This window comes from Zophobas morio, unplaced genomic scaffold (assembly GCF_036711695.1).
Source record: "Zophobas morio isolate AGI-343-1 ecotype UQ-CSIRO unplaced genomic scaffold, CSIRO_AGI_Zmor_V1 ptg000040l, whole genome shotgun sequence".
Lineage (NCBI taxonomy): Eukaryota > Metazoa > Arthropoda > Insecta > Coleoptera > Tenebrionidae > Zophobas > Zophobas morio.
In genome coordinates this window covers 5,538,997-5,563,279 of record NW_026972145.1, presented here as the reverse complement: position 1 = coordinate 5,563,279, position 24,283 = coordinate 5,538,997, and the positions used below count along the sequence as shown (strand labels likewise).

General features: G+C 35.5%; 1 protein-coding gene across 4 annotated transcripts in view; it reads left to right on the top strand.

Annotated features, from left to right (window-relative positions):
- Window positions 1–24,283, top strand: part of LOC135140709 (unconventional myosin-XVIIIa) — a 95,864-nt gene that overhangs the window by 71,048 nt on the left and 533 nt on the right. For 2 of the 4 annotated variants that reach the window (XM_064071363.1, XM_064071364.1), the window contains 6 exons: window positions 11,475–11,747; window positions 12,207–12,296; window positions 22,065–22,424; window positions 22,481–22,759; window positions 22,816–23,774; window positions 23,839–24,231. In XM_064071363.1, coding sequence (XP_063927433.1) covers window positions 11,475–11,747; window positions 12,207–12,296; window positions 22,065–22,424; window positions 22,481–22,759; window positions 22,816–23,774; window positions 23,839–24,231 — 2,354 coding nt within the window. Of the gene's footprint in view, window positions 1–4,354; window positions 5,460–11,474; window positions 11,748–12,206; window positions 12,297–15,935; window positions 16,677–22,064; window positions 22,425–22,480; window positions 22,760–22,815; window positions 23,775–23,838; window positions 24,232–24,283 lie in introns of those variants that run through there. The other 2 variants (XM_064071365.1, XM_064071366.1) reach the window with 2 other exon arrangements.

The following is a 24,283-nucleotide window of genomic DNA, read 5'->3' as shown; positions in this document are numbered from 1 at the left end:
TTTTCAATGTCGGTTTTTCAATTTTTGGATTTTATCATTTTCCAAATTTAAAATTTTTCGATTTCTGGTAAATTTTTCGATTTTTCAATCTTCCAATGTTTCCATTTCTAAATTTTTTATCCGTTTTTCGACTTTTTTTCACCAAAATCCTCAAATTTTCAAAACACAAAAATCCTCATTCTCAAAAAACCAAAATCCTCAAATCCTCAAAACACCAAAATCCCCAAATCCTCAAAACACCAAATGCACCAAATTTTTAAAACCTCAAAATCCTCTAATCTTCAAATCATTAAAATCCCCAAATTCTCAAAACATCAAAATCTCCAAATTTTCATAACACAAAAATCAATTTTTCGATTTCTCGGTTTTTCTGTTTATCAATTTTTCAGTTTTTCGGTTTCTTGATTACTTGAATTTTAAATTTTTCATTTTTTTGATTTTTCGATTTCCCAATTTTTCGACGTTTTAATTTTGGAATTTTTCAATGTCAGTTTTTCAATTTTTGGATTTTATCAGTTTCCAAATATAAAATTTTTCGATTTCTGGTCAGTTTTTCGATTTTTCAATCTTCTAATGTTTCCATTTCTCATTTTTTAATCGGTTTTTCGACTTTTTTTCACCAAAATCCTCCAATTTTCAAAACACAAAAATCCTCATCCTCAAAAAACCAAAAGCCTCAAGTCCTCAACACACCAAAATCACCAAATTTTTAAAACCTCAAAATCTCCAAATTTTCATAACACAAAAGTCAATTTTTCGATTTCTCGGTTTTTCTGTTTATCAATTTTTCAGTTTTTCGGTTTCTTGATTACTTGAATTTTAAATTTTTCATTTTTTTTTGATTTTTCGATTTCCCAATTTTTCGACATTTTAGTTTTGGAATTTTTCAATGTCGGTTTTTCAATTTTGGATTTTATCATTTTCCAAATTTAAAATTTTTCGATTTCTGGTAAATTTTTCGATTTTTCAGTCTTCCAGTGTTTCCATTTCTCAATTTTTTTTATCCGTTTTTCGGCTTCTTTTCAGCAAAATCCTCAAATTTTTAAAACACAAAAATCCTCATCCTCAAAAAACCAAAATCCTCAAAACACCAAAATCCCCAAATCTTGTAAACATCAAAATTCCTAAATCCGGAAAACACCAAAATCCCCAAATCCTCAAAACACCAAAATCACCAAATTTTTAAAACCTCAAAATCCTCAAATCTTCAAATCATTAAAATCCCCAAATTCTCAAAACATCAAAATCTCCAAATGTTCATAACACAAAAATCAATTTTTCGATTTCTTGATTTTTCTGTTTATCAATTTTTCAGTTTTTCGGTTTCTTGATTATGTACTTAAATTTTAAATTTTTCATTTTTTTGATTTTCCGATGTCGGTTTTTCAATTTTTGGATTTTATCATTTTCCAAATTTAAAATTTTTCGATTTCTGGCAAGTTTTTCGATTTTTCAGTCTTCCAATGTTTCCATTTCTCAATTTTTTTTATCCGTTTTTCGGCTTTTTTTCAGCAAAATCCTCAAATTTTCAAAACACAAAAATCCTCATCCTCAAAAAACCAAAATCCTCAAAATACCAAAATCCCCAAATCTTGTAAACATCAAAATTTCTAAATCCTCAAAACACCAAAATCCCCAAATCCTCAAAACACCAAAATCACCAAATTTTTAAAACCTCAAAATCCTCAAATCTTCAAATCATTAAAATCCCCAAATTCTCAAAACATCAAAATCTCCAAATGTTCATAACACAAAAATCAATTTTTCGATTTCTTGATTTTTCTGTTTATCAATTTTTCAGTTTTTCGGTTTCTTGATTATGAACTTAAATTTTTCATTTTTTTTTTATTTTTCGATTTCTGGTAAGTTTTTCGATTTTGCAATCTTCCAATGTTTCCATTTCTCAATTTTTTATCCGTTTTTCGACTTTTTTTCACCAAAATCCTCAAATTTTCAAAACACAAAAATCCTCATCCTCAAAAAACCAAAATCCTCAAGTCCTCAAAACACCAAAATCCCCAAATCATCAAAACATTAAAATCCCCAAATCTTGAAAGCACCAAAATCACCAAATTTTTAAAACATAAAAATCCTCAAATCTTCAAAACATTAAAATCCCCAAATCCTGAAAACCCTAAATTCCCCAAATCTTCAGCACATTGAAATTCTCAAATCCTCAAAACACAAAAATCCTGAAATCCAAAACACCAGAGTCCCCAATTCCTCAAAATACCAAAATGCCAAGGGTCCTTTTTTGATTTAAAAAATTAGATGATCTAGGGTGTTATACCTTGAGAGAAGTTTTGATAGAATTTTATGAACCTTTGGTTTTTTATTTTTGAAAGATTTTGCAAAAATCAAAGGGCATTTTTTTAAATTTGAAAAAATTGTATGCTCCGAGTGTGTTGTTTTAATTTGAGAAAATCCTGGGGTCTTTGCTGAAATAACTTTTTAAATTTGAAAACATTTAAATGTTTAGTTTTTGGTAGTATTTGAAAATGATTTTGAGGGTCCTGGTGTTATATTTTTGGAGAAGTTTGAAAGAGTTTTGGCATTGTATTTTTGAAAGATTTTAAATGAGTCGAAGTGCATTTTTTTATTTGAAAAAAAATTACAAAAATTTGAAGGCCCCTGATATTTCGTTTTTGGAAGAATTTGAAAATGATCTGAGAAGTTTGAAAGAATTTAAAGGCTTGACAAAATAAAATTCAATCTTTATAGAATTTACAAAAATTTTAGTATTTTAAGAACTTGAAAAATAAAGTTAAAGTGATTAAAATTTTACCGAAAACGTCAAAAAGATAAAAGTTATAAATTCAGAATATTTAAACTTGGGATCAACACAATAAAAGAAAAATTCAAAATTTTGGGAAAATGATTATGAATAAGAAAGTTAAATTCCTGAGATCAGACCAGTTTTGGCAAAAAATAAGAACCAAATAATAATCAGAAAGAAAACCGGGTGGGTGGGCGGGGTCACTTTGAATTTTTTTAAGCGCAAAATAAAATTCAATTTTATCTGATCAAATAACCAATGAAATTCAAAAGCAGAGGTGGGTGGGGTTATTTTTTCATGTTATCTACATTTCATTGGAAATGCCACTTTTTGTCCAATAAAATGAGTGATTAGAACGAAAAAAGGGTGGGTGGGCGGGGCCAGTTTGAAGTATTGTAAGCATAGATTCGGCCACTCGACACACGTTGAGGTTTTTTAATTAGATTCGACTTGCCATAGAGTTCAATTGTCATCTCCCAATAAATGAAATAAGCCAATGAAATGCAGACGCAGGTGGGTGGGATTAATTGTACCTTTTAGTCTATTTTACTACTGTTTATCAATATAAAATCAACTTTTCGTCTCACAGCCAATAAAATGAGTGATTAATTTGATTGGTTCTTAATTAAAGACGAATCTGATTGGACAACCATGATATTAATTTAATATTTTAAGAACTTGAGAATCATTATTAAAGTGATTAAAATTTTACCGAAAACGTCCAGATTTAAGCTAAAAGACTTTCGAAAGAGAAATGAATACCCAATAAAACCTATAAATTCACAATATGCACAAACCGAAAACAATAAAATATTGGATGTTTGTTTTCGTGCTTTATTTTTTAGTAGTGAGTTGTTTTTTGAAAATTTTGAAAAAATCCTATACGTATTAAACTTGGTTTGTGGTTTTTTTATATAATTTTTTTTTTTATACAAAACACGCAGTTACAGTTTTCTGGTATATTCTTTATATGTAATTTCCATTCAGAATCTTTTTTTGATTTACCTTGCTCGATTCGTCTCCCTTGGAAGGATAATTCGCTTCAGTCGCGAAAGCGCAATTTCATTTTACAACGATAACTTATTATTTATTAGCTTAATTTGCAAACCGAAAAAAGTGGCGCCATTAATTACATCCATTATGTAAATTTCGCTCATAGCAGCAATTTTTCCCTTTATATAATGAAGTCATTATTTATAAATTTCTGCAATTAATTCACGCGCTATTATATATCGAATGAAATTTTTACATCGAACAGACAACGTGACCGGATGTGTGAATTTTTCACGTGAAAGTGGTATCCACCTTGCATCTAATTGTGCGACGACAGGATTACTTAAAAAAAATAATTCCACAGGTTAACGTCCCGACTCGCTAAACGCACGCGTGTGAAAGAAATCCGTATTATTATAGTTATTACCGCGATTAAACGTTGCAAACAAATCAGCGACCTACGTTCGACTTTGATTGCCATAGCCGAATAAGCGCGCTCGCTGATCGCGTCGCGTCGTCTCGAGATCACTAGGACCAGTTCTGGATGATAAAGTGGCCGTTGACCCCGCAACAGGTTCATCTCGATTTGCATCGGTAAAAATCGATGAGTACCGCTAATAACGCCTTTCTAATACGAAGGAGCGTCTCGACGCCACCTGTTGGAGACCCGGACCGGTCTTGGTACTCTTGGTACGAGCGGCCATCAGTAGTAGCGCGACCGCGAAGTGAAGCGCTGTGGCGGGTCGTGCGCGAAGATGCACTGATGATGGCGACGAAGTTGAAACCGGTCAACAAACCTCTCCAGAAAAAATGGACGAAGAAAAACGAGCACGTCTACGAGAATTTGACGTACAAGAAGAAGGATAGCGTGGAGAGCAAGCTGAAGATTGTTATAGATAATTTCGATAGGATTTTGGATGAGTATAAGCCGCCTGCGGCGGCGGTCGTCGCCGCCACCAAGATACCGAAGCTGCAAAAAGCGAAGACTTGTAGTATCATCGAGTCGAAGTGCATTCTGAAGAAGAGTTTATCGCAGCCTCTGGACAGTTCGGACGGTATTAAGACGATGAAGACGAAAACGAAGAGTCTGGCGGAAATTCCGCAAGAGGTTAAAGCGAAGCCTAGAGCTAAAACTCTGACCACGAAGACGAAAAGTCTGGCGGAAATCCCTCAAGCTAAAACTAGCTCAAAAGTGAAGGAAGTGGTCCAAAGGATCAACCTTTTGAACAAGGCTAAAAGCACCCATGACGTGAGTTTGCAAGAACCCAGAAAAGTAAGCAAGATCCCGGTCAAAACTCCGGCTTTGAGGAAGACTTTTCCGAGCACTCCCTCCGGTCTAAATTGTTTAGATCGTACCAGTGGCAGTACTCGGAAAAACGTCGCGTCTTTGACCCTCGCGATCCCCAAAAGAGACTTCGTCACCAAATCTCCCAAAGAGAAGAGCGTGAAGGAAGTCGTCCAGAAACTGGAAGCCAACAAGCTAGGAAACGGGAAAAACACCTACAGGAAAAACAAGGAAATAAAAAACAAAAGTTCGGAGTCTGACTTGTCGACGAACAAAGTCGTCCTGACTTACCTGAAGGACAATGAAGTCAGAAAGCTCAACTACAATTCGGACGACTGTTCCGACGATTCCGGGAATATTTCAAACGAAAACGAAATGGACTGTGAAGACGTACGATTGGAAAAGGTTCGAAACGTCGCATTATACCAATTATATCAATTAGCGCACACTCATGTTTAAATTATTTGTGGAAATCGTGTAATTGCTCGTTAAGTATCATTTTACTGAAGAAGTGTGGCCTCGATTTGCCTGCTAAAATTTAATTTCGTTAATTAATGTGGCACGTGTAGATATTTTTTAATCAAGCTTTTACATAAGCGCAATAAATTGCATACATTGTATGGAGTACAGTAATGCGTCGAATTGGTATCCCAAGCACGTAGATTGCCGTTAAAAAGGAAATTACTAATGAAATAAATCAGCAATGTTCGCATTAATTTGTTAATCATATTGAATGCGCCAATTTTAGTCCCCGCCAACCCCGAAAAAGCGTTACCTCAGAAGACAGGTCGTCGACTTTGTTATTAAATATCATTACTTCAGATACAATAACCGCAAACATTGAATAAAAATTGTTGCTTCCGTTGGTGCTATTGTGATGTCGGTCTAGCTCCTTATTAATTTGCTTATTTTTTTATTATTATTCTCGGAAGATAAGCGTCATTTTCTCTCCGGTTGCGTGTTCGAATTCTCTTTCTTGGATGATTGTCGCTTGCAAAAGGTGGAGATTTTTAACGCCGACGTTGGGAGAAGAGAGTCCATTAGCTTTTATTGGTTTCCCACGAACAAAGGTTTAATGCCTTGTGAAATTCATTCAAAGTCTTCACGTTGATGTTTTATGGTTATTACCGATTTGCATCTGCCTATTTTTATTAGAGAGTTTGGAAAGTAAGGTGCAATAAGATTTTTTACGTGGTGGTTTAACTTTGATGTTCGTGAATCGGTGTTGAATTTGTATAATAGACATCGAGATTTTTGAAAAAAAAAACAATATTGTGTAACAATTTTCTTAATTTTTGATTTTTTGGTTTGTCAATTTTTCAACTATCGATTTCTGAATTTTTCGATATTTTAAGTTTTAGGATTTTTCAGTTGTCAGTTCTTCATTTTCTTGGTTTTTTCATATTTGGGATGTTCCAATTTTTCGATTTTTCAAATTCTCAGTTTTTTAAATTTTCGATTTCTAGATTTTTTTATTTTTCGATGTTTTAATTTTGGAATTTTTCAATTTCTTGATTTTTTACTTTGTCAATTTTTTAATTTTTGGAGTTTTTGATGTTTCGATTTCACGATCTTTCAATTTCTCGATTTTTTACTTTTGCGATTTTTCAATTACATATTGACAATTTTTCAATTTCACGGTTTTAAATTTCTCGATTATTCAGTTTTTCGTTAGTTCATTTTTGGGATTTTTTCGATTTCCCGATTTTTTTTATTTTTCGATTTCAAAATTTTCCGGTATTTCAGTTTTACGAGTCTCCAATTTTTCAATTTTTGGCGTTTAAATTTTCGATTTTTTGAGTTTCCGAATTTTGGATTTTTCGATTTTTTTATTTTGCCATTTCTCGACTTTTTCGATTTTCAATTTCTCAATTTTTCAATTCCATTTTTGGGATTTTTCAGTTTTTCGATTCTTCAGTTTCTCAATTTTTTTTTTTCGATTTTTCGATGTTGTTATTTTTTCGGTTTCTCAGTTTTTCCATATTTCAGTTTTACGATTTTTCAGTTTTTCGTTTCTTTAATTTTTTCTCAAAATTTTTGATTTTTTGATGTTTCGTGTTTTCGATCTTTTAATTTTGGGATTTTTTCAATATTCCGATTCGTCAATTTTCAGTTTTTGAATCTTTCGATTTTCGATTTTTCAAAATTTCGGTTTTTCGACTTGATTTCCCGATTTTGCAATTTCTCGATTTCTCAATTTTTCGATGTTTCAATTTTGGGCTAATTTTCGATTTTTAGATTTTTCAATTTTCAATTTTTTGATGTTTCGATATCTCGTTTTTTCAGTTCCTCGACTTTTCTATTTTTCAAGTTTCAAATTTTTCAATTTTTCGTTTTTTACAATTTTTGATTTTTCGATTTTTTTTGTCCCCAGTTTTTAGAATTTTCAATTTCTGGCTTTTCTAAATTTTCGATTTTTCGGTTTCTCGATTTTTCGAGTTTTTGACTTTTAGATTTTTCGATTTTTGGTTTTTGAATTTTCGATTTTTCAGGTTTTCCGTTTTTCGATTTTTCCATTCTCCGATGTTTCATTTTTGGGATTCTTCACTTTTTCAATTCTTCAGTTTCTCAATTTTTCGGTATTTCAATTTTTCGAATTTCCAATTGTTCGATGTTTTAGTGTTGGGATTTTTAAATTTTTTGGATTCATTTTCCTTCTAATTTTATTCGATTTCTTTAGTTTTATTTTCTCGATTTTTTCGATGTTACGATTTCACGATCTTTCGATTACATATTCACAATTTTTCAATTTCACGATTTTAAATTTCTCGATTACTCAATTTTTCGTTAGTTCATTTTTGGGATTTTTTCGATTTTCCGATTTTTTTTATTTTTCGATTTCAAAGTTTTCCGGTATTTCAGTTTGGCGAGTCTCCAATTTTTCAATTTTTGGCGTTTAAATTTTCGATTTTTTGAGTTTCCGAATTTTGGATTTTTCGATTTTTTTATTTTGCCATTTCTCGACTTTTTCGATTTTCAATTTCTCAATTTTTTTTTTTGTTTTCGATTTCTCGATTTTGTTATTTTTTCGGTTTCTCAGTTTTTCCATATTTCAATTTTTCGATTTCTTGATTGTTTACTTTCTAGATTTTTCAATTTTGGGATTTTTTTCAATATTCCGATTCGTCAATTTTCAGTTTTTGGATCTTTCGATTAATCAATTTTCCTGTATTTCAATTTTGGAACTTTTCAATATTTTGATTATTCAATTATAACGGTTTTCATCATTATGATATTTCGATTTCTCGACTTTTTACTTTTTCAATTTTTCAATTTTTCAATTTACCTATATTTCAGTTCTACAATTGTTAGATTTTTGATTTTTCCATTTTTCAATTCCTCAATTTTTCAATTTTTCAGATTTTTGGTCTTTCAATTTTTCGATTTTTTAAAATTTCGGTTTTTCGACTTGATTTCCCGATTTTGCAATTTCTCGAATTCTCAATTTGTCGATGTTTCAGTTTTGGGCTTTTTCATTTTTTTTCGATTTTTCAACTTTACGATTTTTCGGTTTCTCGATTTTTGCTTTTTCGATTTTTTTAATTTTCGATTTTTAGATTTTTCAATTTTCAATTTTTTGATGTTTCGATATCTCGTTTTTTCAGTTTTTCAACTTTTCTATTTTTCAATTTTTCGTTTTTTTAGAATTTTTCGATTTTTGGTTTTTGAATTTTCGATTTTTCAGGTTTTCCATTTTTCGATTTTTCAATTCTCCGATGTTTCATTTTTGGGATTCTTCACTTTTTCAATTCTCCAATTTCTCAATTTTTCGGAATTTCAATTTTTCGATGTTTTAGTGTTGGGATTTTTAAATTTTTTCGCTTCATTTTCCTTATAATTTTATTCGATTTCTTTAGTTTTATTTTTCTGATTTTTTTGATGTTTCGATTTCACGATCTTTTCATTTTTTGACTTCTCGATTTTACGATTTTTCAATTTTTCGAGTGTTCAATTTCCCGATTAGTCGTTAAACTTATCAGTTTTTTTTTTATTTCAACTTATAAAATGTTTTTAATTTTGTGATTGTGACTTTTCGATGTTTCAATTTTCCTGTTTTTCAATTTTGGAACTTTACGATTTTTCGATTTCAGGATTTAAAATTTTTCGATTACTCAACTTTTCATAGTTCACTTTCCCGATTTTTTTCATTTTCCCATTTCTCAATTTACCGATAGTTCAGTTTTACGAGTTTCCAATTTTTCGTTTTTTCAATTTTTGGCGTCTAAATTTTTGATTTTTCGATTTTTTTAATTTAAACTTTCTAAAGTTTGATTTTTCAACTTCTTGATTTTTCAGTTTTTCAATTCTTCAACCTTTCGAAATTTTAAAATCAATATTTTTAATTTTTCGATTTTTTTTTTATTTCGAATTCTTCAGTTTTCCAATTTTTGATTTTGCCATTTTTTTTAAATTTGGGCTATTTCGATTTTTCGATTTCTTGATTTTTTACTTTCTAGATTTTTCAATTTTTTAATTTTTGATTTTTTGATGTTTCGTTTTTTCGATCTTTCGATTTTTCAATTTTGGGATTTTTTCAATATTCCGATTCGTCAATTTTCAGTTTTTGGATCTTTCGATTTATCAATTTTCCTGTATTTCAATTTTGGAACTTTTCAATATTTTAATTATTCAATTATAACGGTTTTCATCATTATGATATTTCGATTTCTCGACTTTTTACTTTTTCAATTTTTCAATTTCACGATTTAAAATTTTTCGATTCCCAGATTTTTTTTTTATTTTTCAATTTTTCAATTTACCAATACATATTTCAGTTCTACAATTGTTAAATTTTTTTATTTTTCCGTTTTTAAATTCCTCAATTTTTCGATTTTTCAGATTTTTAGTTTTTCAATTTTTCGATTTTTTAAAATTTCGGTTTTTCGACTTGATTTCCCGATTTTGCAATTTCTCGATTTCTCAATTTTTCGATGTTTCAGTTTTGGGCTTTTTAAATTTTTTCGATTTTTCAACTTTTCGATTTTTCGAGTTTTTGATTTTTAGATTTTTCGATTTTTGGTTTTTGAATTTTCGATTTTTCAGGTTTTCCGTTTTTCGATTTTTCAATTCTCCGATGTTTCATTTTTGGGATTCTTCACTTTTTCAATTCTTCAATTTCTCAATTTTTCGGTATTTCAATTTTTCGATGTTTTAGTGTTGGGATTTTTAAATTTTTTCGATTCATTTTCCTTCTAATTTTATTCGATTTCTTTAGTTTTATTTTTCTCGACTTTTTTGATGTTTCGATTACGATTTTTCAATTTTTCGAGCGTTCAATTTCCCGATTAGTCTTTAAACTTATCAGTTTTTTTTTTTTTTTCATTTATTTAAACTTATAAAATATTTTTAATTTTGTGATTGTGACTATCTCGGTTTTTCGACTTTTCGATGTTTCAGTTTTGAGGTTTTTCAATATCCCGATTGGTGAATTTTTCTTCGAATTTTCGATTAATCAATTTTCCTGTTTTTCAATTTTGGAACTTTACGATTTTTCGATTTCAGGATTTAAAATTTTTCGTTTACTCAACTTTTCATAGTTCACTTTCCCGATTTTTTTTATTTTCCCACTTCTCAATTTACCGATAGTTCAGTTTTACGAGTTTCCAATTTTTCGATTTTTCAATTTTTGGCGTCTAAATTTCAGTTTTTCAATTCTTCAATTTTTCGATTTTTTTTTTATTTCGAATTCTTCAGTTTTCCAATTTTTAATTTTGCCATTTTTTAAATTTGGGCTATTTCGATTTTACCGTTTTTCGATTTTTAAAATTTTAAATTTTTTGATTTTCTTAATTTTGTCAATATTTTGACTTTTCGAATTTTCAGTTTTTTTTCATGTTTCTATTTCTCGACATTTTTTCATGTTTCAATTGCTGAATCTTTCGATTTTTTGCATTTCGATTTTTAAAGTTTTTTTATTTCTCATTATCCATATTCCGATGTTTCAATTTTTAGAACTTAACTGAATTAATGTATGTTTAATGTGTGTAGTGTACGTATGAATTAGAATCGCTACAATAAAGTTATTCTAAATTCAAAGAATTAATATTGTCGACGTCCCGTATCAAATAACTTAATTTTAATCAATCTTCCAATTGTAACAAATTCGGTCTACTTTCGCCAATTTAAAATACGAGCTGCGCAAGTAAAACAAAGTACTTTCACAAGTGTAACACTTGGCAACCGCACAAAAAGAAATACAAACACGCATAGGTCAACAATAATTCCGATTATCTCGCGACAAATAAAAATAGGCAAACAATTAGTATTAGTAAAAAAGCGGATGTATCGGACCAATTGCCAATAGTTACATCACCCATTCGAAAGCATAGAAATACGTCCGAGTGTCCCTGCTAAAAGCCAAAATAAACTCTTTGGCAACAACTTTGTTGTCCTGGACTAACGGTGTGTTTTTGCTTGCAGATATTTTTCCGCAATGGGGTCCTGTCCCAGCTGGAGTCCCAGCGGGACGAACGGCTCGCCGGGATGGTGGTACACCTCCAAGCCCATTGTCGGGGCTATTTGGCACGACGCCGTCTCGCCCAGCGCAAACTGCAAGATCTTGCGGTGCGCTGCATCCAGAGGAACGTGAGGAAGTTCCTGATGGTTCGGGATTGGCCGTGGTGGCGGCTGCTGGTGAGGGTCACGCCGCTTTTGAATGTACACAGGACCGAGGAAGAGCTCAGGATGAAGACGGTAATTTTTTTTTTATTATTATTTTTTTGTAGAGAAATCGAAAAGTCGAAAAATAGAAGAACCAAATCACCGAAAAGTCCTAAAAATGAAATTTCGAAAAATTGTTACACAATTTGTTTTTTTTTTTTTTTTTCAATTTCAACCGATGGACTCGATTACAAAGAGGTGTGATTTTAAAGAAAAGTAATGTTTTAATACAAAACAACTCATTTTCGTGGATGTTAGTTTTCCAAGAAAAGGTTGAGCAAATATCTCTAGCCCGACACACTTTCTACGCCTCCTCTATGATTATGATAATAGCGCAACTCAGCCGGGGAGGGTCAGGGTCACGATCCCCATCCGATTCCTGACCTGTCCAATCGAAAATTTATGCACTAAACGCCGTGCCAAAATCCCACCGCGCCGATTTTTTCCCAGCACGTGCCAGCACATCTCACCTGAATTTTTCTCACGTTCCAGGACGAACTCGAAGCGCTCAAAACGAAACTCGAAAAACTGGAGAGCGAGAGGACGACCCTGAAGCACGAAAACGACAAACTGGAAGCGAAGGTACGACACACACTCCAAACTCCTAGATCGAAATTCGGTTTGGCGGTTCAACGACCTTGACGGTAATTTTGGCAACGGTGCCAAGTTTTTGGGGCGAGCGCCCAAAACGTCTCCGTTGCAGTTGCAAGACAATCATTCAGCGTTGTTGGCGTGTTGTCGAAAAATCTGGAAAAAAATAAACGCGGGTTCGAAATTTTGGCGCGCGCCCAAACGGCGGCGGCGCTAATTTTAAGAGCGCGTTTGTTGCTTGTTTTTGCGTCTGCACTGTATATCGGTGGCGGAAGCGTGGCACGAGCATGGGCGTTTACCGTTCGGCGTGACGAGAGCCGATTTACGGACACCTTTATTTTTGTTTTTTGTTGTCGGTGGTTTTGGGCGGATGCGAAATCGGCGGGGATTGTACCAACAATTTTGATGGCGGTTGGGAGGAATTTCGGAAAGTAAACTCATCGATGTATGGACGCTTGTTTTGGAATTCTGGGTGATTAATGTGGCGGGGTCTGTTTGTGAGCGCCGGTGTGTGGATTAGCTGAGAGTGTTTTTGGCGATGTGTAAAAAAACAGTTTAGTGGCACTAAAAAATGGGTTACATGGCGAGATTCGCATCATGTTTTTTGAATTTTGTTTTTTAATCAATTTTCGATTTATCTTTTGTTGTTCTCGAAGTAAAAGTGTTCGATTTTTTTTCTTTGGGTTTTCATTGCCAAAGAGGTCAACTTTGAAATGATTGATCATCTAAAATATCATCTGAAAACGTTTAGAAAAACATCAAAATCACCTTACGGAAATCTGTATAAAACTATCACTATTTCGTGTAAATTTGTATAACTATATTTTTGGAATCAACATGTCGTGAATTTTTTGAGAATTTTTTTCTTCAAATTTCGGCCAATTTTTGACATTTTCGAAACTTAACCAAATACATTTTCTAGTAGATTTCGGGCTCTAGAACTCACTTCCGGCCTCGTTTTTTTGATAATAGCAACCGTTTTTCCGGAATCGACCGTTGAAATATCGAGATTTTTAGAAATTTTCAAAAATTCGCATTTCATAGCGATTCTTTCGAAAATGTTGATCCGTGACCATCAACACCCTATATTTTTGGAATCAGCATGTCGAGATCTACGTTCCTGAATTTTTTCAGAATTTTTGGACTTTTTTATAAAAGTGAAATTTTTCCAATGGTCCCCCCTTCTTCACATTTCGGCCAAATTTTGACATTTTCGAAACTCAACTAAACACATTTTCTTGTCGATTTCGAGCTCTAGAACTCAGTTCCGGTTTCGTTTCTTTGATAACTGCAACCGTTTTTCCGGAATCGACCTTTGAAATATCGAGATTTTTAGAAATTCTCAAAAATTCGCATTTCGTAGCGGTTCCTAAGAAAATGTTGATCCGTGACCATCAACACCCTATATTTTTGGAATCAGCATGTCGAGATCTACATCCCTAATTTTTTTCAGAATTTTTGGACAACTTTTTGAAAAGTGAAAATTTTCCAATGGTCCCCCCCTTCTTCACATTTCGGCCAAATTTTGACATTTTCGAAACTCAACTAAACACATTTTCTTGTAGATTTCGAGCTCTGGAACTCAGTTCCGGCCTCGTTTCTTTGATAACTGCAACCGTTTTTCCGGAATCGACCGTTGAAATATCGAGATTTTTAGAAATTCTCAAAAATTTGCATTTCGTAGCGGTTCCTACGAATATGTTGATCCGTGACCATCAACACCCTATATTTTTGGAATCGGGATGTCGGGATCTACGTCCCTGAATTTTTTCAGAATTTTTGGACAACTTTTTGAAAAGTGAAAATTTTCCAATGGTCCCCCCTTCTTCACATTTCGGCCAAATTTTGACATTTTCGAAACTCAACTAAACACATTTTCTTGTAGATTTCGAGCTCTAGAACTCAATTCCGGCTTCGTTTCTTTGATAACTGCAACCGTTTTTCCGGAATCGACCGTTGAAATATCGAGATTTTTAGAAATTCTCAAAAATTCGCATTTCGTAGCGGTTCTTTCAAAAATGTTGATCCGTGACCATCAACACCCTATATTTTTGGAATCAGCGTGTCGAGATCTAGGTCCCTGAATTTTTTCAGAATTTTTAGATAACTTTTTTAAAAGTGAAATTTTTCCAATGGTCCCCCCTTCTTCACATTTCGGCCTAATTTTCACATTTTCGAAACTCAACTAAACACATTTTCTTGTAGATTTCGAGCTCTAGAACGCAGTTCCGGCCTCGTTTCTTTGATAATTGTAGCCGTTTTTCCAAAATCGTCTGTTGAAAAATCGAAATTTTTAGAAATTTTCAAAAATTCGCATTTCGTAGCGATTCTTTCGAAAATGTTGCTCCGGGGCCATCAACATCCTATATTTTTGGAACCAGCATGTCGAGATCTACGTCCCTGAATTTTTTCAGAATTTTTTGACAACTTTTTGAAAAGTGAAATTTTTCGCTTCTTCACATTTCGGTCAAATTTTGACATTTTCGAAACACAACTAAACACATTTTCTTGTAGAGTTCGAGCTCTAGAACTCACTTCCGGCCTCGTTTCTTTGATAACTGCAACCGTTTTTCCGGAATCGAGCGTCGAAATATCGAGATTTTTAGAAATTTTCAAAAATTCGCATTTCATAGCGATTCTTTCGAAAATGTTGGTCCGTGACCATCAACACCCTATATTTTTGGAATCAGCATGTCGAGATCTGCGTCCCTGAATTTTTTAAGAATTTTTAGACAACTTTTTTAAAAGTGAAATTTTTCCAATGGTCCCCCCTTCTTCACATTTCGGCCAAATTTTGACATTTTCGAAACTCAACTAAACACATTTTCTTGTAGATTTCGAGCTCTAGAACTCAGTTCCGGCTTCGTTTCTTTGATAACTGCAACCGTTTTTCCGGAATCGACCGTTGAAATATCGAGATTTTTAGAAATTCTCAAAAATTCGCATTTCGTAGCGGTCCCTTCGAAAATGTTGATCCGTGACCATCAACACCCTATATTTTTGGAATCGGCATGTCGAGATCTACGTCCCTGAATTTTTTCAGAATTTTTGGACAACTTTTTGAAAAGTGAAAATTTTCCAAATGTTTTCTTCACATTTCGGCCAAATTTTGACATTTTCGAAACTTAACTAAATACATTTTCTTGTAGATTTCGAGTCGCAGAAATCACTTCCGGTCGCGTTTTTTTGATAACTCCAGAATCGTCCGTTGAAATATCGAAATTTTTCGAAATTCTCAAAAATTCGCTGTGTTTTTTTTTTAGTTTTGGATTTGGAAAGAGGTCAACATTGAATCACCTACTAAATAATTCTTTTCACTTTGAAATATACCGAAAATTTATTTAAAATATTTAGAAGAAAAATTCATTCGAAGTAACGCAACTATTTAATTCAAATGCATCGAATGCATCCACGGGAAAAACTCTCTGACGTCATCCAAACCAACCCGTCACAGACCCCGGAAACCACCAACTTTCCTCCATATCACGTATACTTCTCGCTTTAACAACAAGCATCAAGAATGAATCGCTCTAATTTTAACCACCTCGCAGCATCCAGCCGTCGTTCGCGCTCCTCCATCCCGTTATTTTAAAATCACACACACGACAATTCGCCAGTAGCAACCCGCTCCTCGCCGCGTCCACGTCTAAAAAAAACCAAAAACAAAAAAAAACAATGCCGGTAACGCCGTCCAGCTTCTCCACATCGTCCTTCTTCCGCTCCTCCAGCTGCGGCAGCGACGCCTCCTTCCCGTTGAGCACGTCGTCCAGCTTGGCGGGCCTGCCGCCCCCGGCGCCGCCCCGCCGTTTCACGCCCGTGCGCCGCGGCTTCGCCGACCCGCCCTCGCTCATGTTCCACACGCGCCCGCTGCGCAACCTCACGGTGGTGTCGCGCTCGCCGTCGCCGAGCTCCACCGGCAGCACCAGGTCCTGGAGCGCGCCGCGGAGGGTGTTCCCGCAGGTGGGCGCCCGCGCGCGGACCGAAGAGCTGAACGGGCGCGAGGAGTCGCCGGTGGTGTTCGACGCCAACTTGACGTTCGTGCTGGGGTGCAAGGGGAGGATGCGGCAGAACGTGACGGCGGTGCCGGCCCACGAGGACGCGCAGACCGCCTCGAACGCGCTCACGAGCAAGATCGCGAACTTCCTGAGGAAGACGGACCACGTGATGGACGAGTGGCGGCGGATGGGGCACAGGGACGAGGGGCTGTACGAGGCGCGGAGGGCGGCGCAGCAGAGGGCCGGCAGGTCGAGGAGTGCGACGAATATTTTGATCAAGGGGTTCCAGTTATACAGCAGGTCGAGCAGCTGCAGTCGGTCGTCGGTGGCGAGGGACTTCTCGATGGACGACTGCACGGAGGGCGAAGCTGACGAGGTAGCGTGGTTTGGGGTTGTTCTCGGGGCCGGAATGGTAACCCTGATTAGACAATTTTGATTTAACATAATTAAGTACAAGAATTAGAAGAACTAGAATGTTACCTTTTTTTTGACAGTTTTTAAGTGGCGATTTGGTGTAATTTTTAGAACTGCTAAACTTAACGAGAATCGAAACTACAAACCACTTGAAGAACGCAGTGTCTAATCTAATTTCGACCCAATTTCCTTCACCCCAAGATTCTTTCCCATCAAAAAAATAGGGGACACGACTTTTTTTTTCTTTCAAGAACAAAATACAAGGGATCCTCAAGTTTCTTTGGTATTCTTAGAAGAAACATTTGGGGTTTCCGAGATTCTTTAATAATATTCTTTAAATAAAGACCCAAGTAGTCCAAGATTTTTTTTCAAAAAATAAAAAGATTAGGAAACACTTCGATTTTTTTTTTTTTTTTTTTATTCTTTCAATAACAAACCACGAGGGGTTCTCAACATTCTTTGATATTAAAAAAAAAGACCAGAGGACCCAACGATTTTATTAAATTCTTTTAAAAACAAAACAGAAGGGGCCAATCGTGTTTTATTTTATTTGTGTTCATACATTCCTCGTGTTAATGATCCGTTCCATATTTCAAACTTCTGTCCTTTCAAATAAGTGGAACAGGTAAACTAGGACACCCCGTACACATTGTCTTCCGCCAATTCCCGCGCCGCTTTGTTAAAAACGAAATCCATTTAACTTTTAAACAATGTAAAAATAATCGTGCAACACGAATAATAAATAAATCGAAAACTTCTCACGTTACCAATCAGCTGTCGTGGCCGCCTGCCAATAACGCATTTACTCTTTTAACGACAAGACCGTATTAACCGGCGCAAATGGAATATCAGCGCAGATTACAGCAATTAAGAAAATTTTCCCATTATCATAAATCACAAGCTCGCACGTGTTTACTTAACCAGTTGGCAGAAAACGCCTTCGAGGCCTTCGCCGTGGCGCTAGGATTTTTCCTCATATTTATCGCCAATAAATCTGGGTGATCGCCCTAAGAACACGCCATCTCATCGAAACCCGTGCCAGAGCCATCGCAAACAAAAGACCAGGAACTAAGAAAAAAAATCCTCTCGCCAGTTTACTTTGTATTTTCGGCGCGAAGAGTGCGAACGATCAACGTGCAGATGTCTATTTCCGAAGTGAGGAACATTAATTTAATTCGACGTAGCGATAGCGCGCTTCCTGGTGCGGCACGAGCGAACAAAACATACTGTAATATTTTCGTCGGTCCACATCACTCGTGACCGCCTAACCTGATAAACTGATGCGGCGACGTTAATTTTACGTATTTTTTACGGCCGACATTATTCGCGGACGTGTGCGACACTGTTTTTAAATTAAGATGAGGCGATTGTGTTCAGGTTGCGGTAAAAGCGATTTTTCTCAACGGTTAAAAATAAGCGGCTCGATTACCGCACCGAACGGCGAACGCGGGCGTATTCGATATTTCATGATGATGCTCAAGAAGTTTGACGAAACTTTGAGTGCTTTGACGTATTATGGCGTTTTTAAGAGTGTGGACACATGTTTAGTTAGAAAGAGAGAGTACACCTGTAGATTTTAGTTGTTTGTCTTTGTCAATCAAATTTTCAGTGGCGGTACGTACAATGAAAATGACTGGGGATAACTTCGACACACAGGTATTATCGAAAAACAAAATTATCATCAACTTTTAGGTTTCAGTTAAGTATTTAGTGGTAAAATGTTTTAGGTTTCTTCTGCTTCTTTCGATCTCCTTTTGCTTTTGAGAGAATAAGAATATTCATTCCCTATTTTTTTCTCAAAATAGTCAATTTTTTATAATACGATTATGCCTCAAACATATAGGATTTTGCAGTTAAGCTCCGCCCCTCAATCTCGTATCGAATAAAAAATTCATCACAATTGAGATAGGGGCGGGTGGGTGGGGCTCATTCTTTGACTTTCTTTTTGTAACTTACGTAGTTTTCTTTCAACAGTAAAGTACTTAAAATATCAAGTGAGAGAAAATTATACAGGGTGCTGAAAAAATGGCCAACCAACTCTATGACACGTTGTTGAAAACAGTTCATAAACCTGAGAAAAAATAATTTAAAAAATTCTTGCAGCCCTTCAAAATTTGAGAGCAATCAAATTTCAAAATCTTCGCGGTAAGACGCTAACAGCGCCATCTACTTTCACTTGAGATTACAATCGCCCAGCTAAGTTGTTAGGAGTAAAAATTTACACACAGTTGCACACCTCGAAGTTATCTCTGTTAATATAGATGCGACAGTCAGGCTGATTTTGCAAAACCACTCTTATTGACATTGGAGTCCTCAACCGCCAAAGGCAAGCGCCAAATTTAAATAGTCGATGCCAATAAAAAAACTTGATTCACTACAACTCGTCGCCTGAGAACTTGTTTGATCTACAGACCAGAGCGCCCTCAGGCCATTGTCGACTTAAAATTACAATTTCTCAATTAACCAGTTTTTCAATTTTTAAATATTTCGATTTTTTAAAGTTTCGATTGTACAGTTTTTCGATTGTGCAATTTCTTGAATTTTTTTTTTTATGTTTCTCTTGATTTTTTTATTTTTGAAGTTATGTGCTATGCCTCAAAGCCAAAACATTTTGTTTTATCAATTCTTCATTGTTTTGATTTTTCGTTTCGGTTTTTCATTTCGATTTTTCAGTAGTTTCAATTTTTAGATTTACAATTGTTCAGTTTTTCATGTTTTTTAAATTTTTTGACTTTTCAAGTTTTTTTTTTCCAATTTTGGATTTTTCTTTTCAATTTTTTAATTTTCAATTTTTCTGTCTTCCGATTTTTATTTTCTCTATTTTTTCAAAATTTTATTTTTAATTTAAATGATTAAATTTTTCAGTGTTTCAATCCTTCAAATTTTCGATTTTTAAATATTGAAAAATCGAAAATTTGATTTTTTCAACTTTTCGATTTTCATTCCGATTTTTCAGTGTTTCGATTTTTCAATTCTCAATTCCTGTTTTTCGATTTTTTAGTTTCTCTATTTTTCCAAATTTTCAATTTTTATTTAAATGTTGCAATATGTATTTAACGATTCAACTTTTCAGTGATTCAGTTTTGTAATTTCGATTTTTCAGTAGTTTCAATTTTTAGATTTACAATTGTTCAGTTTCTAATGTTTTTTAAATTTCTCGACTTTTCAAGTTTTTTTTTTCAATTTTGGATTTTTCTTTTCAATTTTTCTATCTTCCGATTTTTATTTTCACTATATTTTTAAAATTTTATTTTTAATTTAGTGTTTCAATTCTTCAAATTTTCGATTTTTCAATATTTTCATTATTCAATTTTTGGATTTTGCGATTCTTCAATTTCAGTTGCTCTGATTTTCTTTTCGTAAGTTTCTCTATTGTTTAAATATTTCAATTCTTCGAGTTTTGAATATTTTCAATTCTTCAAGTTTTGAATATTTTCAATTTTTAAATTTTTAATTGTTCAATTTTTTATATTTTTCAATTGTTCATCTTTCAAATTTTATTTTTTCAATTGTTGGATTTTTCATTCCGATTTTTCAGTGATTTGATTTTTCAATTTTCAATTTCTCTACGTTCCGTTTTTTCAATTTTCAAATTCGCTGTTTTCCAATTTTTCAATTTTCAAATTCGCTGTTTTCCGATTTTTCAATTTTCAATTTCTCTATTTTTAATTTTTTTAATTTCTCTATTTTTTCCAAATTTCAATTTTTATTTAAATGTTGCAATAATTTAACAATTCAATTTTTCAGTGATTTAGTTTTACAATTTCTGTATTTCGATTTTTCCGTTTCTTTATTTCTTGAGTTTTCAATATTTCAATTTTTTAGTCTTTTCCATCAGAATTTTAATTTTCAGTTTTTCATTTATTTCAATTTTTCGTTTTTATGATAATCGAAAATTCGAAAAATTGAGGAATCTAATAATAGAAAAATCGAAACCTTAAAAAATCGTAAAACCGAAACATTGAAAAATCGAAATATCGAAGAACTGAAAATGGAAAAAATGTAAAATTCAAAAATCTAAAATCTAAAAACCGAATAACGAAAAATCGAGAAATCGAAACCCCCAAATTTAAAAAATCGGATAATTGAAAACTCGAAACACCGAAAGACTGGAAAATCGAAAAACCGAAAAATCGAAAAACCAAAAGATCAAGAAATCGTGGAGTCGAAAAGTCGAAGAAATGACAAACCGAAATAGGCTAAAATCGAAAAATTGAAAAATTAAAAATTGAGAAATTGAAAAATCCAAATCACGATAAATCGAGAAATCAAAAAACTTAAAAATTTGAAAAATTGAAAAATTGAGAGATTGAAAGATCAAAAGAACGAGAAATCGAAAAGTGATGAAGTCGAAAAATTGAAAAATAGAGAAATCGACAAACAAAAAGTTAAAAGTTGCAACATTGGAAAAGCGGAAAAATCAAAAAAACGAAAAATTGGAAAATTGAAAAAACTGAGAAATTAAGATGAGGCGATTGTGTTCAGGTTGCGGTAAAAGCGATTTTTCTCAACGGTTAAAAATAAGCGGCTCGATTACCGCACCGAACGGCGAACGCACGCTTTCTCGATATTTCATGATGATGCTCAAGAAGTTTGACGAAACTTTGAGTGCTTTGACGTATTATGGCGTTTTTAAGAGTGTGGACACATGTTTAGTTAGAAAGAGAGAGTACACCTGTAGATTTTGGTTGTTTGTCTTTGTCAATCAAATTTTCAGTGGCGGTACGTACAATGAAAATCACTGGGGATAACTTCGACACACAGGTATTATTGAAAAACAAAATTATCATCAACTTTTAGGTTTCAGTTAAGTATTTAGTGGTAAAATGTTTTAGGTTTCTTCTGCTTCTTTCGATCTCCTTTTGCTTTTGAGAGAATAAGAATATTCATTCCCTATTTTTTTTCTCAAAATAGTCAATTTTTTATAATACGATTATGCCTCAAACATATAGACTTTGCAGTTAAGCTCCGCCCCTCAATCTCGTAACGAATAAAAAATTCATCACAATTGAGATAGGGGCGGGTGGGTGGGGCCCATTCTTTAACTTTCTTTTTGTAACTTACGTAGTTTTCTTTCAACAGTAAAATACTTAAAATATCAAGTGAGAGAAAATTATACAGGGTGCTGAAAAAATGGCCAACTAACTCTATGACACGTTGTTGAAAACTGTTCATAAACCTGAGAAAAAATAATTTAAAAAATTCTTGCAGCCCTTCAAAATTTGACTTTTATAATACGACATAATACGTCAAGGCTCTAACGAAATTTCCTGTTTAAAAATCCATCCTTTCGTGAAAAACCGTCAGTCTAGTCATTTTGACGTAACAGTAATTGTATTGTTTTGTTCAGCTGAGCGAAATGACGGCCGACTTGGCCGAAGAACACTCCACCTCGACTCTGGCCACCGAGCGTCTGGACGCCGAGACGTCGGAGCGGATCCGCCTCGAGCGCGAACTGTCCGAAATCCAGCACAAAAACAAGGAGCTCGCTCAGTCGTCGGAACGGCTCGAGATGGAGCTCCTGTATGCCAGATCGGACCTGAACGGCATCTCCGAGGAGGACGAAGACGCCGACGTCGACGGCGGAATGTACAAGCAGCGCTACGAAAGAGCCGTCAGGGAGCTGGAGTTCACGAAGCGCCGGTTGCAGCAGCAGCACGAAGACGACTTGGAGCAGTTGGTGGGGTTGAAGAAACAGCTGGAGAAAAAGGTGCGTCGAAAAATTAACTTGGTGTTGACTGAATTTAACTGTGTTCGTTGTTGTAGTTAACGGATGCGTATGAGGAAGTGGAGGAGCAAAGACAAGTCGTCGGACAGTGGAAACGCAAAGTGCAGAAACTGAACGGAGAAATGAACGATTTGAGACTGCTGCTGGAAGAACAGAGCGCCAGAAATAACTTGCTGGAGAAGAAACAGAGGAAGTTTGATTCGGAGACTCAGTCGCTGCAGGACGAGTTGAAGAAGGAAAAGCAGGCGAAGGAGAGACTGGCGAGGGAGAAGGAATTAATCGTGGCGGAGAAGTACGCCATCGAGAGCACGTTAGCGGTGAGTCGGTGTTAATTTTTTAATAACAATTATAATTTGACAATTGGTGGTTTTAGGACACCCGTTTGGAGCTCGACTTGAAAGAGGAGAAGCTCAATTCGTTGCAGCGCGAGCTGGACGAAATCACCTGCGGCGGTAAAACCGAAGAGGAGGTGACACTTCTGCGCCGCCAGAAAATCGACTGCGAACGCCGCCTCCAGGACCAAGAGGAAGAGCTCGATGAGCTCGCCGGACAAGTGCAACTCCTCGAGCAAGCCAAGCTGCGCCTCGAGATGTCCCTAGAGTCCATGCGCAAGGAATCGAAAAAAGAAGCCCAAATGCGCGACGAAGAGCTCGAAGAAGTCCGCTGCAACGCCCAGAAAAAAGTCAAAGCTTTGGAGGCGCAGCTGGAGAACGAGCACGAAGAGCGCACTCTGCTTTTACGCGAGAAACACGAACTGGAGAGGCGGCTCGCCGCCGCCGCCGAGATGGAGCGCAACGACCGCGCGGGCGACGAAGCGCTCTTGCAGAGGCTGAAACGAGACCTGAAGAGGACGAAGGTGCTGCTGAGGGACACGCAAACGCAGCTGGAGAGGCAGAAAGCGGACAATCCCGGGAAGGCGATGATCCGGCAGCTGAGAAACCAGCTGGAGGACCTGGAGTGCGCCAGGGCGGTGGCCGTGAAGACCAAGCAGAGTCTGGAGACGGACCTGTCGGAGACACAAGGGGCGCTGGAAGAGGCGAATAGGATGAAGCACGACGCCGAGCAGAAGGTGACGGCGTTGAGTAGGGAGAAGAGCGACCTGCAGAACCAGTTGGAGGAGAACGAAGAGGAGTTGGCGGAAGTTCTGAAGAAGTACAAGGCGGCGGTGCAGCAGATGTCGCTGGATCAGATCGCACTCCAGGAGCAGGTGTCGCTCGTGTCGGAGTTGGAAGTGGAGCGAAACCAGCTGAAGGAGCAGCTGGCGGAGTTGACCACCAAGTTGGAGTCTGTGGAGAGCATGGGCGACGCGTCGTCGCACTTGTTGGTCAAAAGGTAACAAAAATCGTGTTGGCAACACTGGTTTACTTTGACTGTTAAATTTATTATATTGTTTTAGAACCGAATTAAAAGTCAAAGAACTGGAATCAAAACTGGAACTGGAACAAACGACGAAGAGCCGTCTCGAAGTACAAATCACCCGTCTGAAGGAGGCAGTCGACAAACTCCAAACTGAACTGGCGACGGCGCGCGTGCGCGAACAGCAAAGCCAAGACCAGATCAGAAAACTACAACGAAACCTCCGAGAAGTAAAAGAAGAGCTAAACAACAGTCTGACGAAAGAATCAGAAGTGATCCAAAAGAAAAAGGAACTAGAAAAGCGATACGAAGCTCTCGAGACGGAAACCTCGACGACGCGAACCGACCTGAAGTTGGCGCTGAAACGTATCGAAGATCTACAAGCCGCGATCCAAGGCGAACTGGAGAACACCACGTCGGACATCTCCGACAGGTACCCAAAAAACAAAAACCCTAAAACTCCTTGAACCAAAATTTCGATTTTT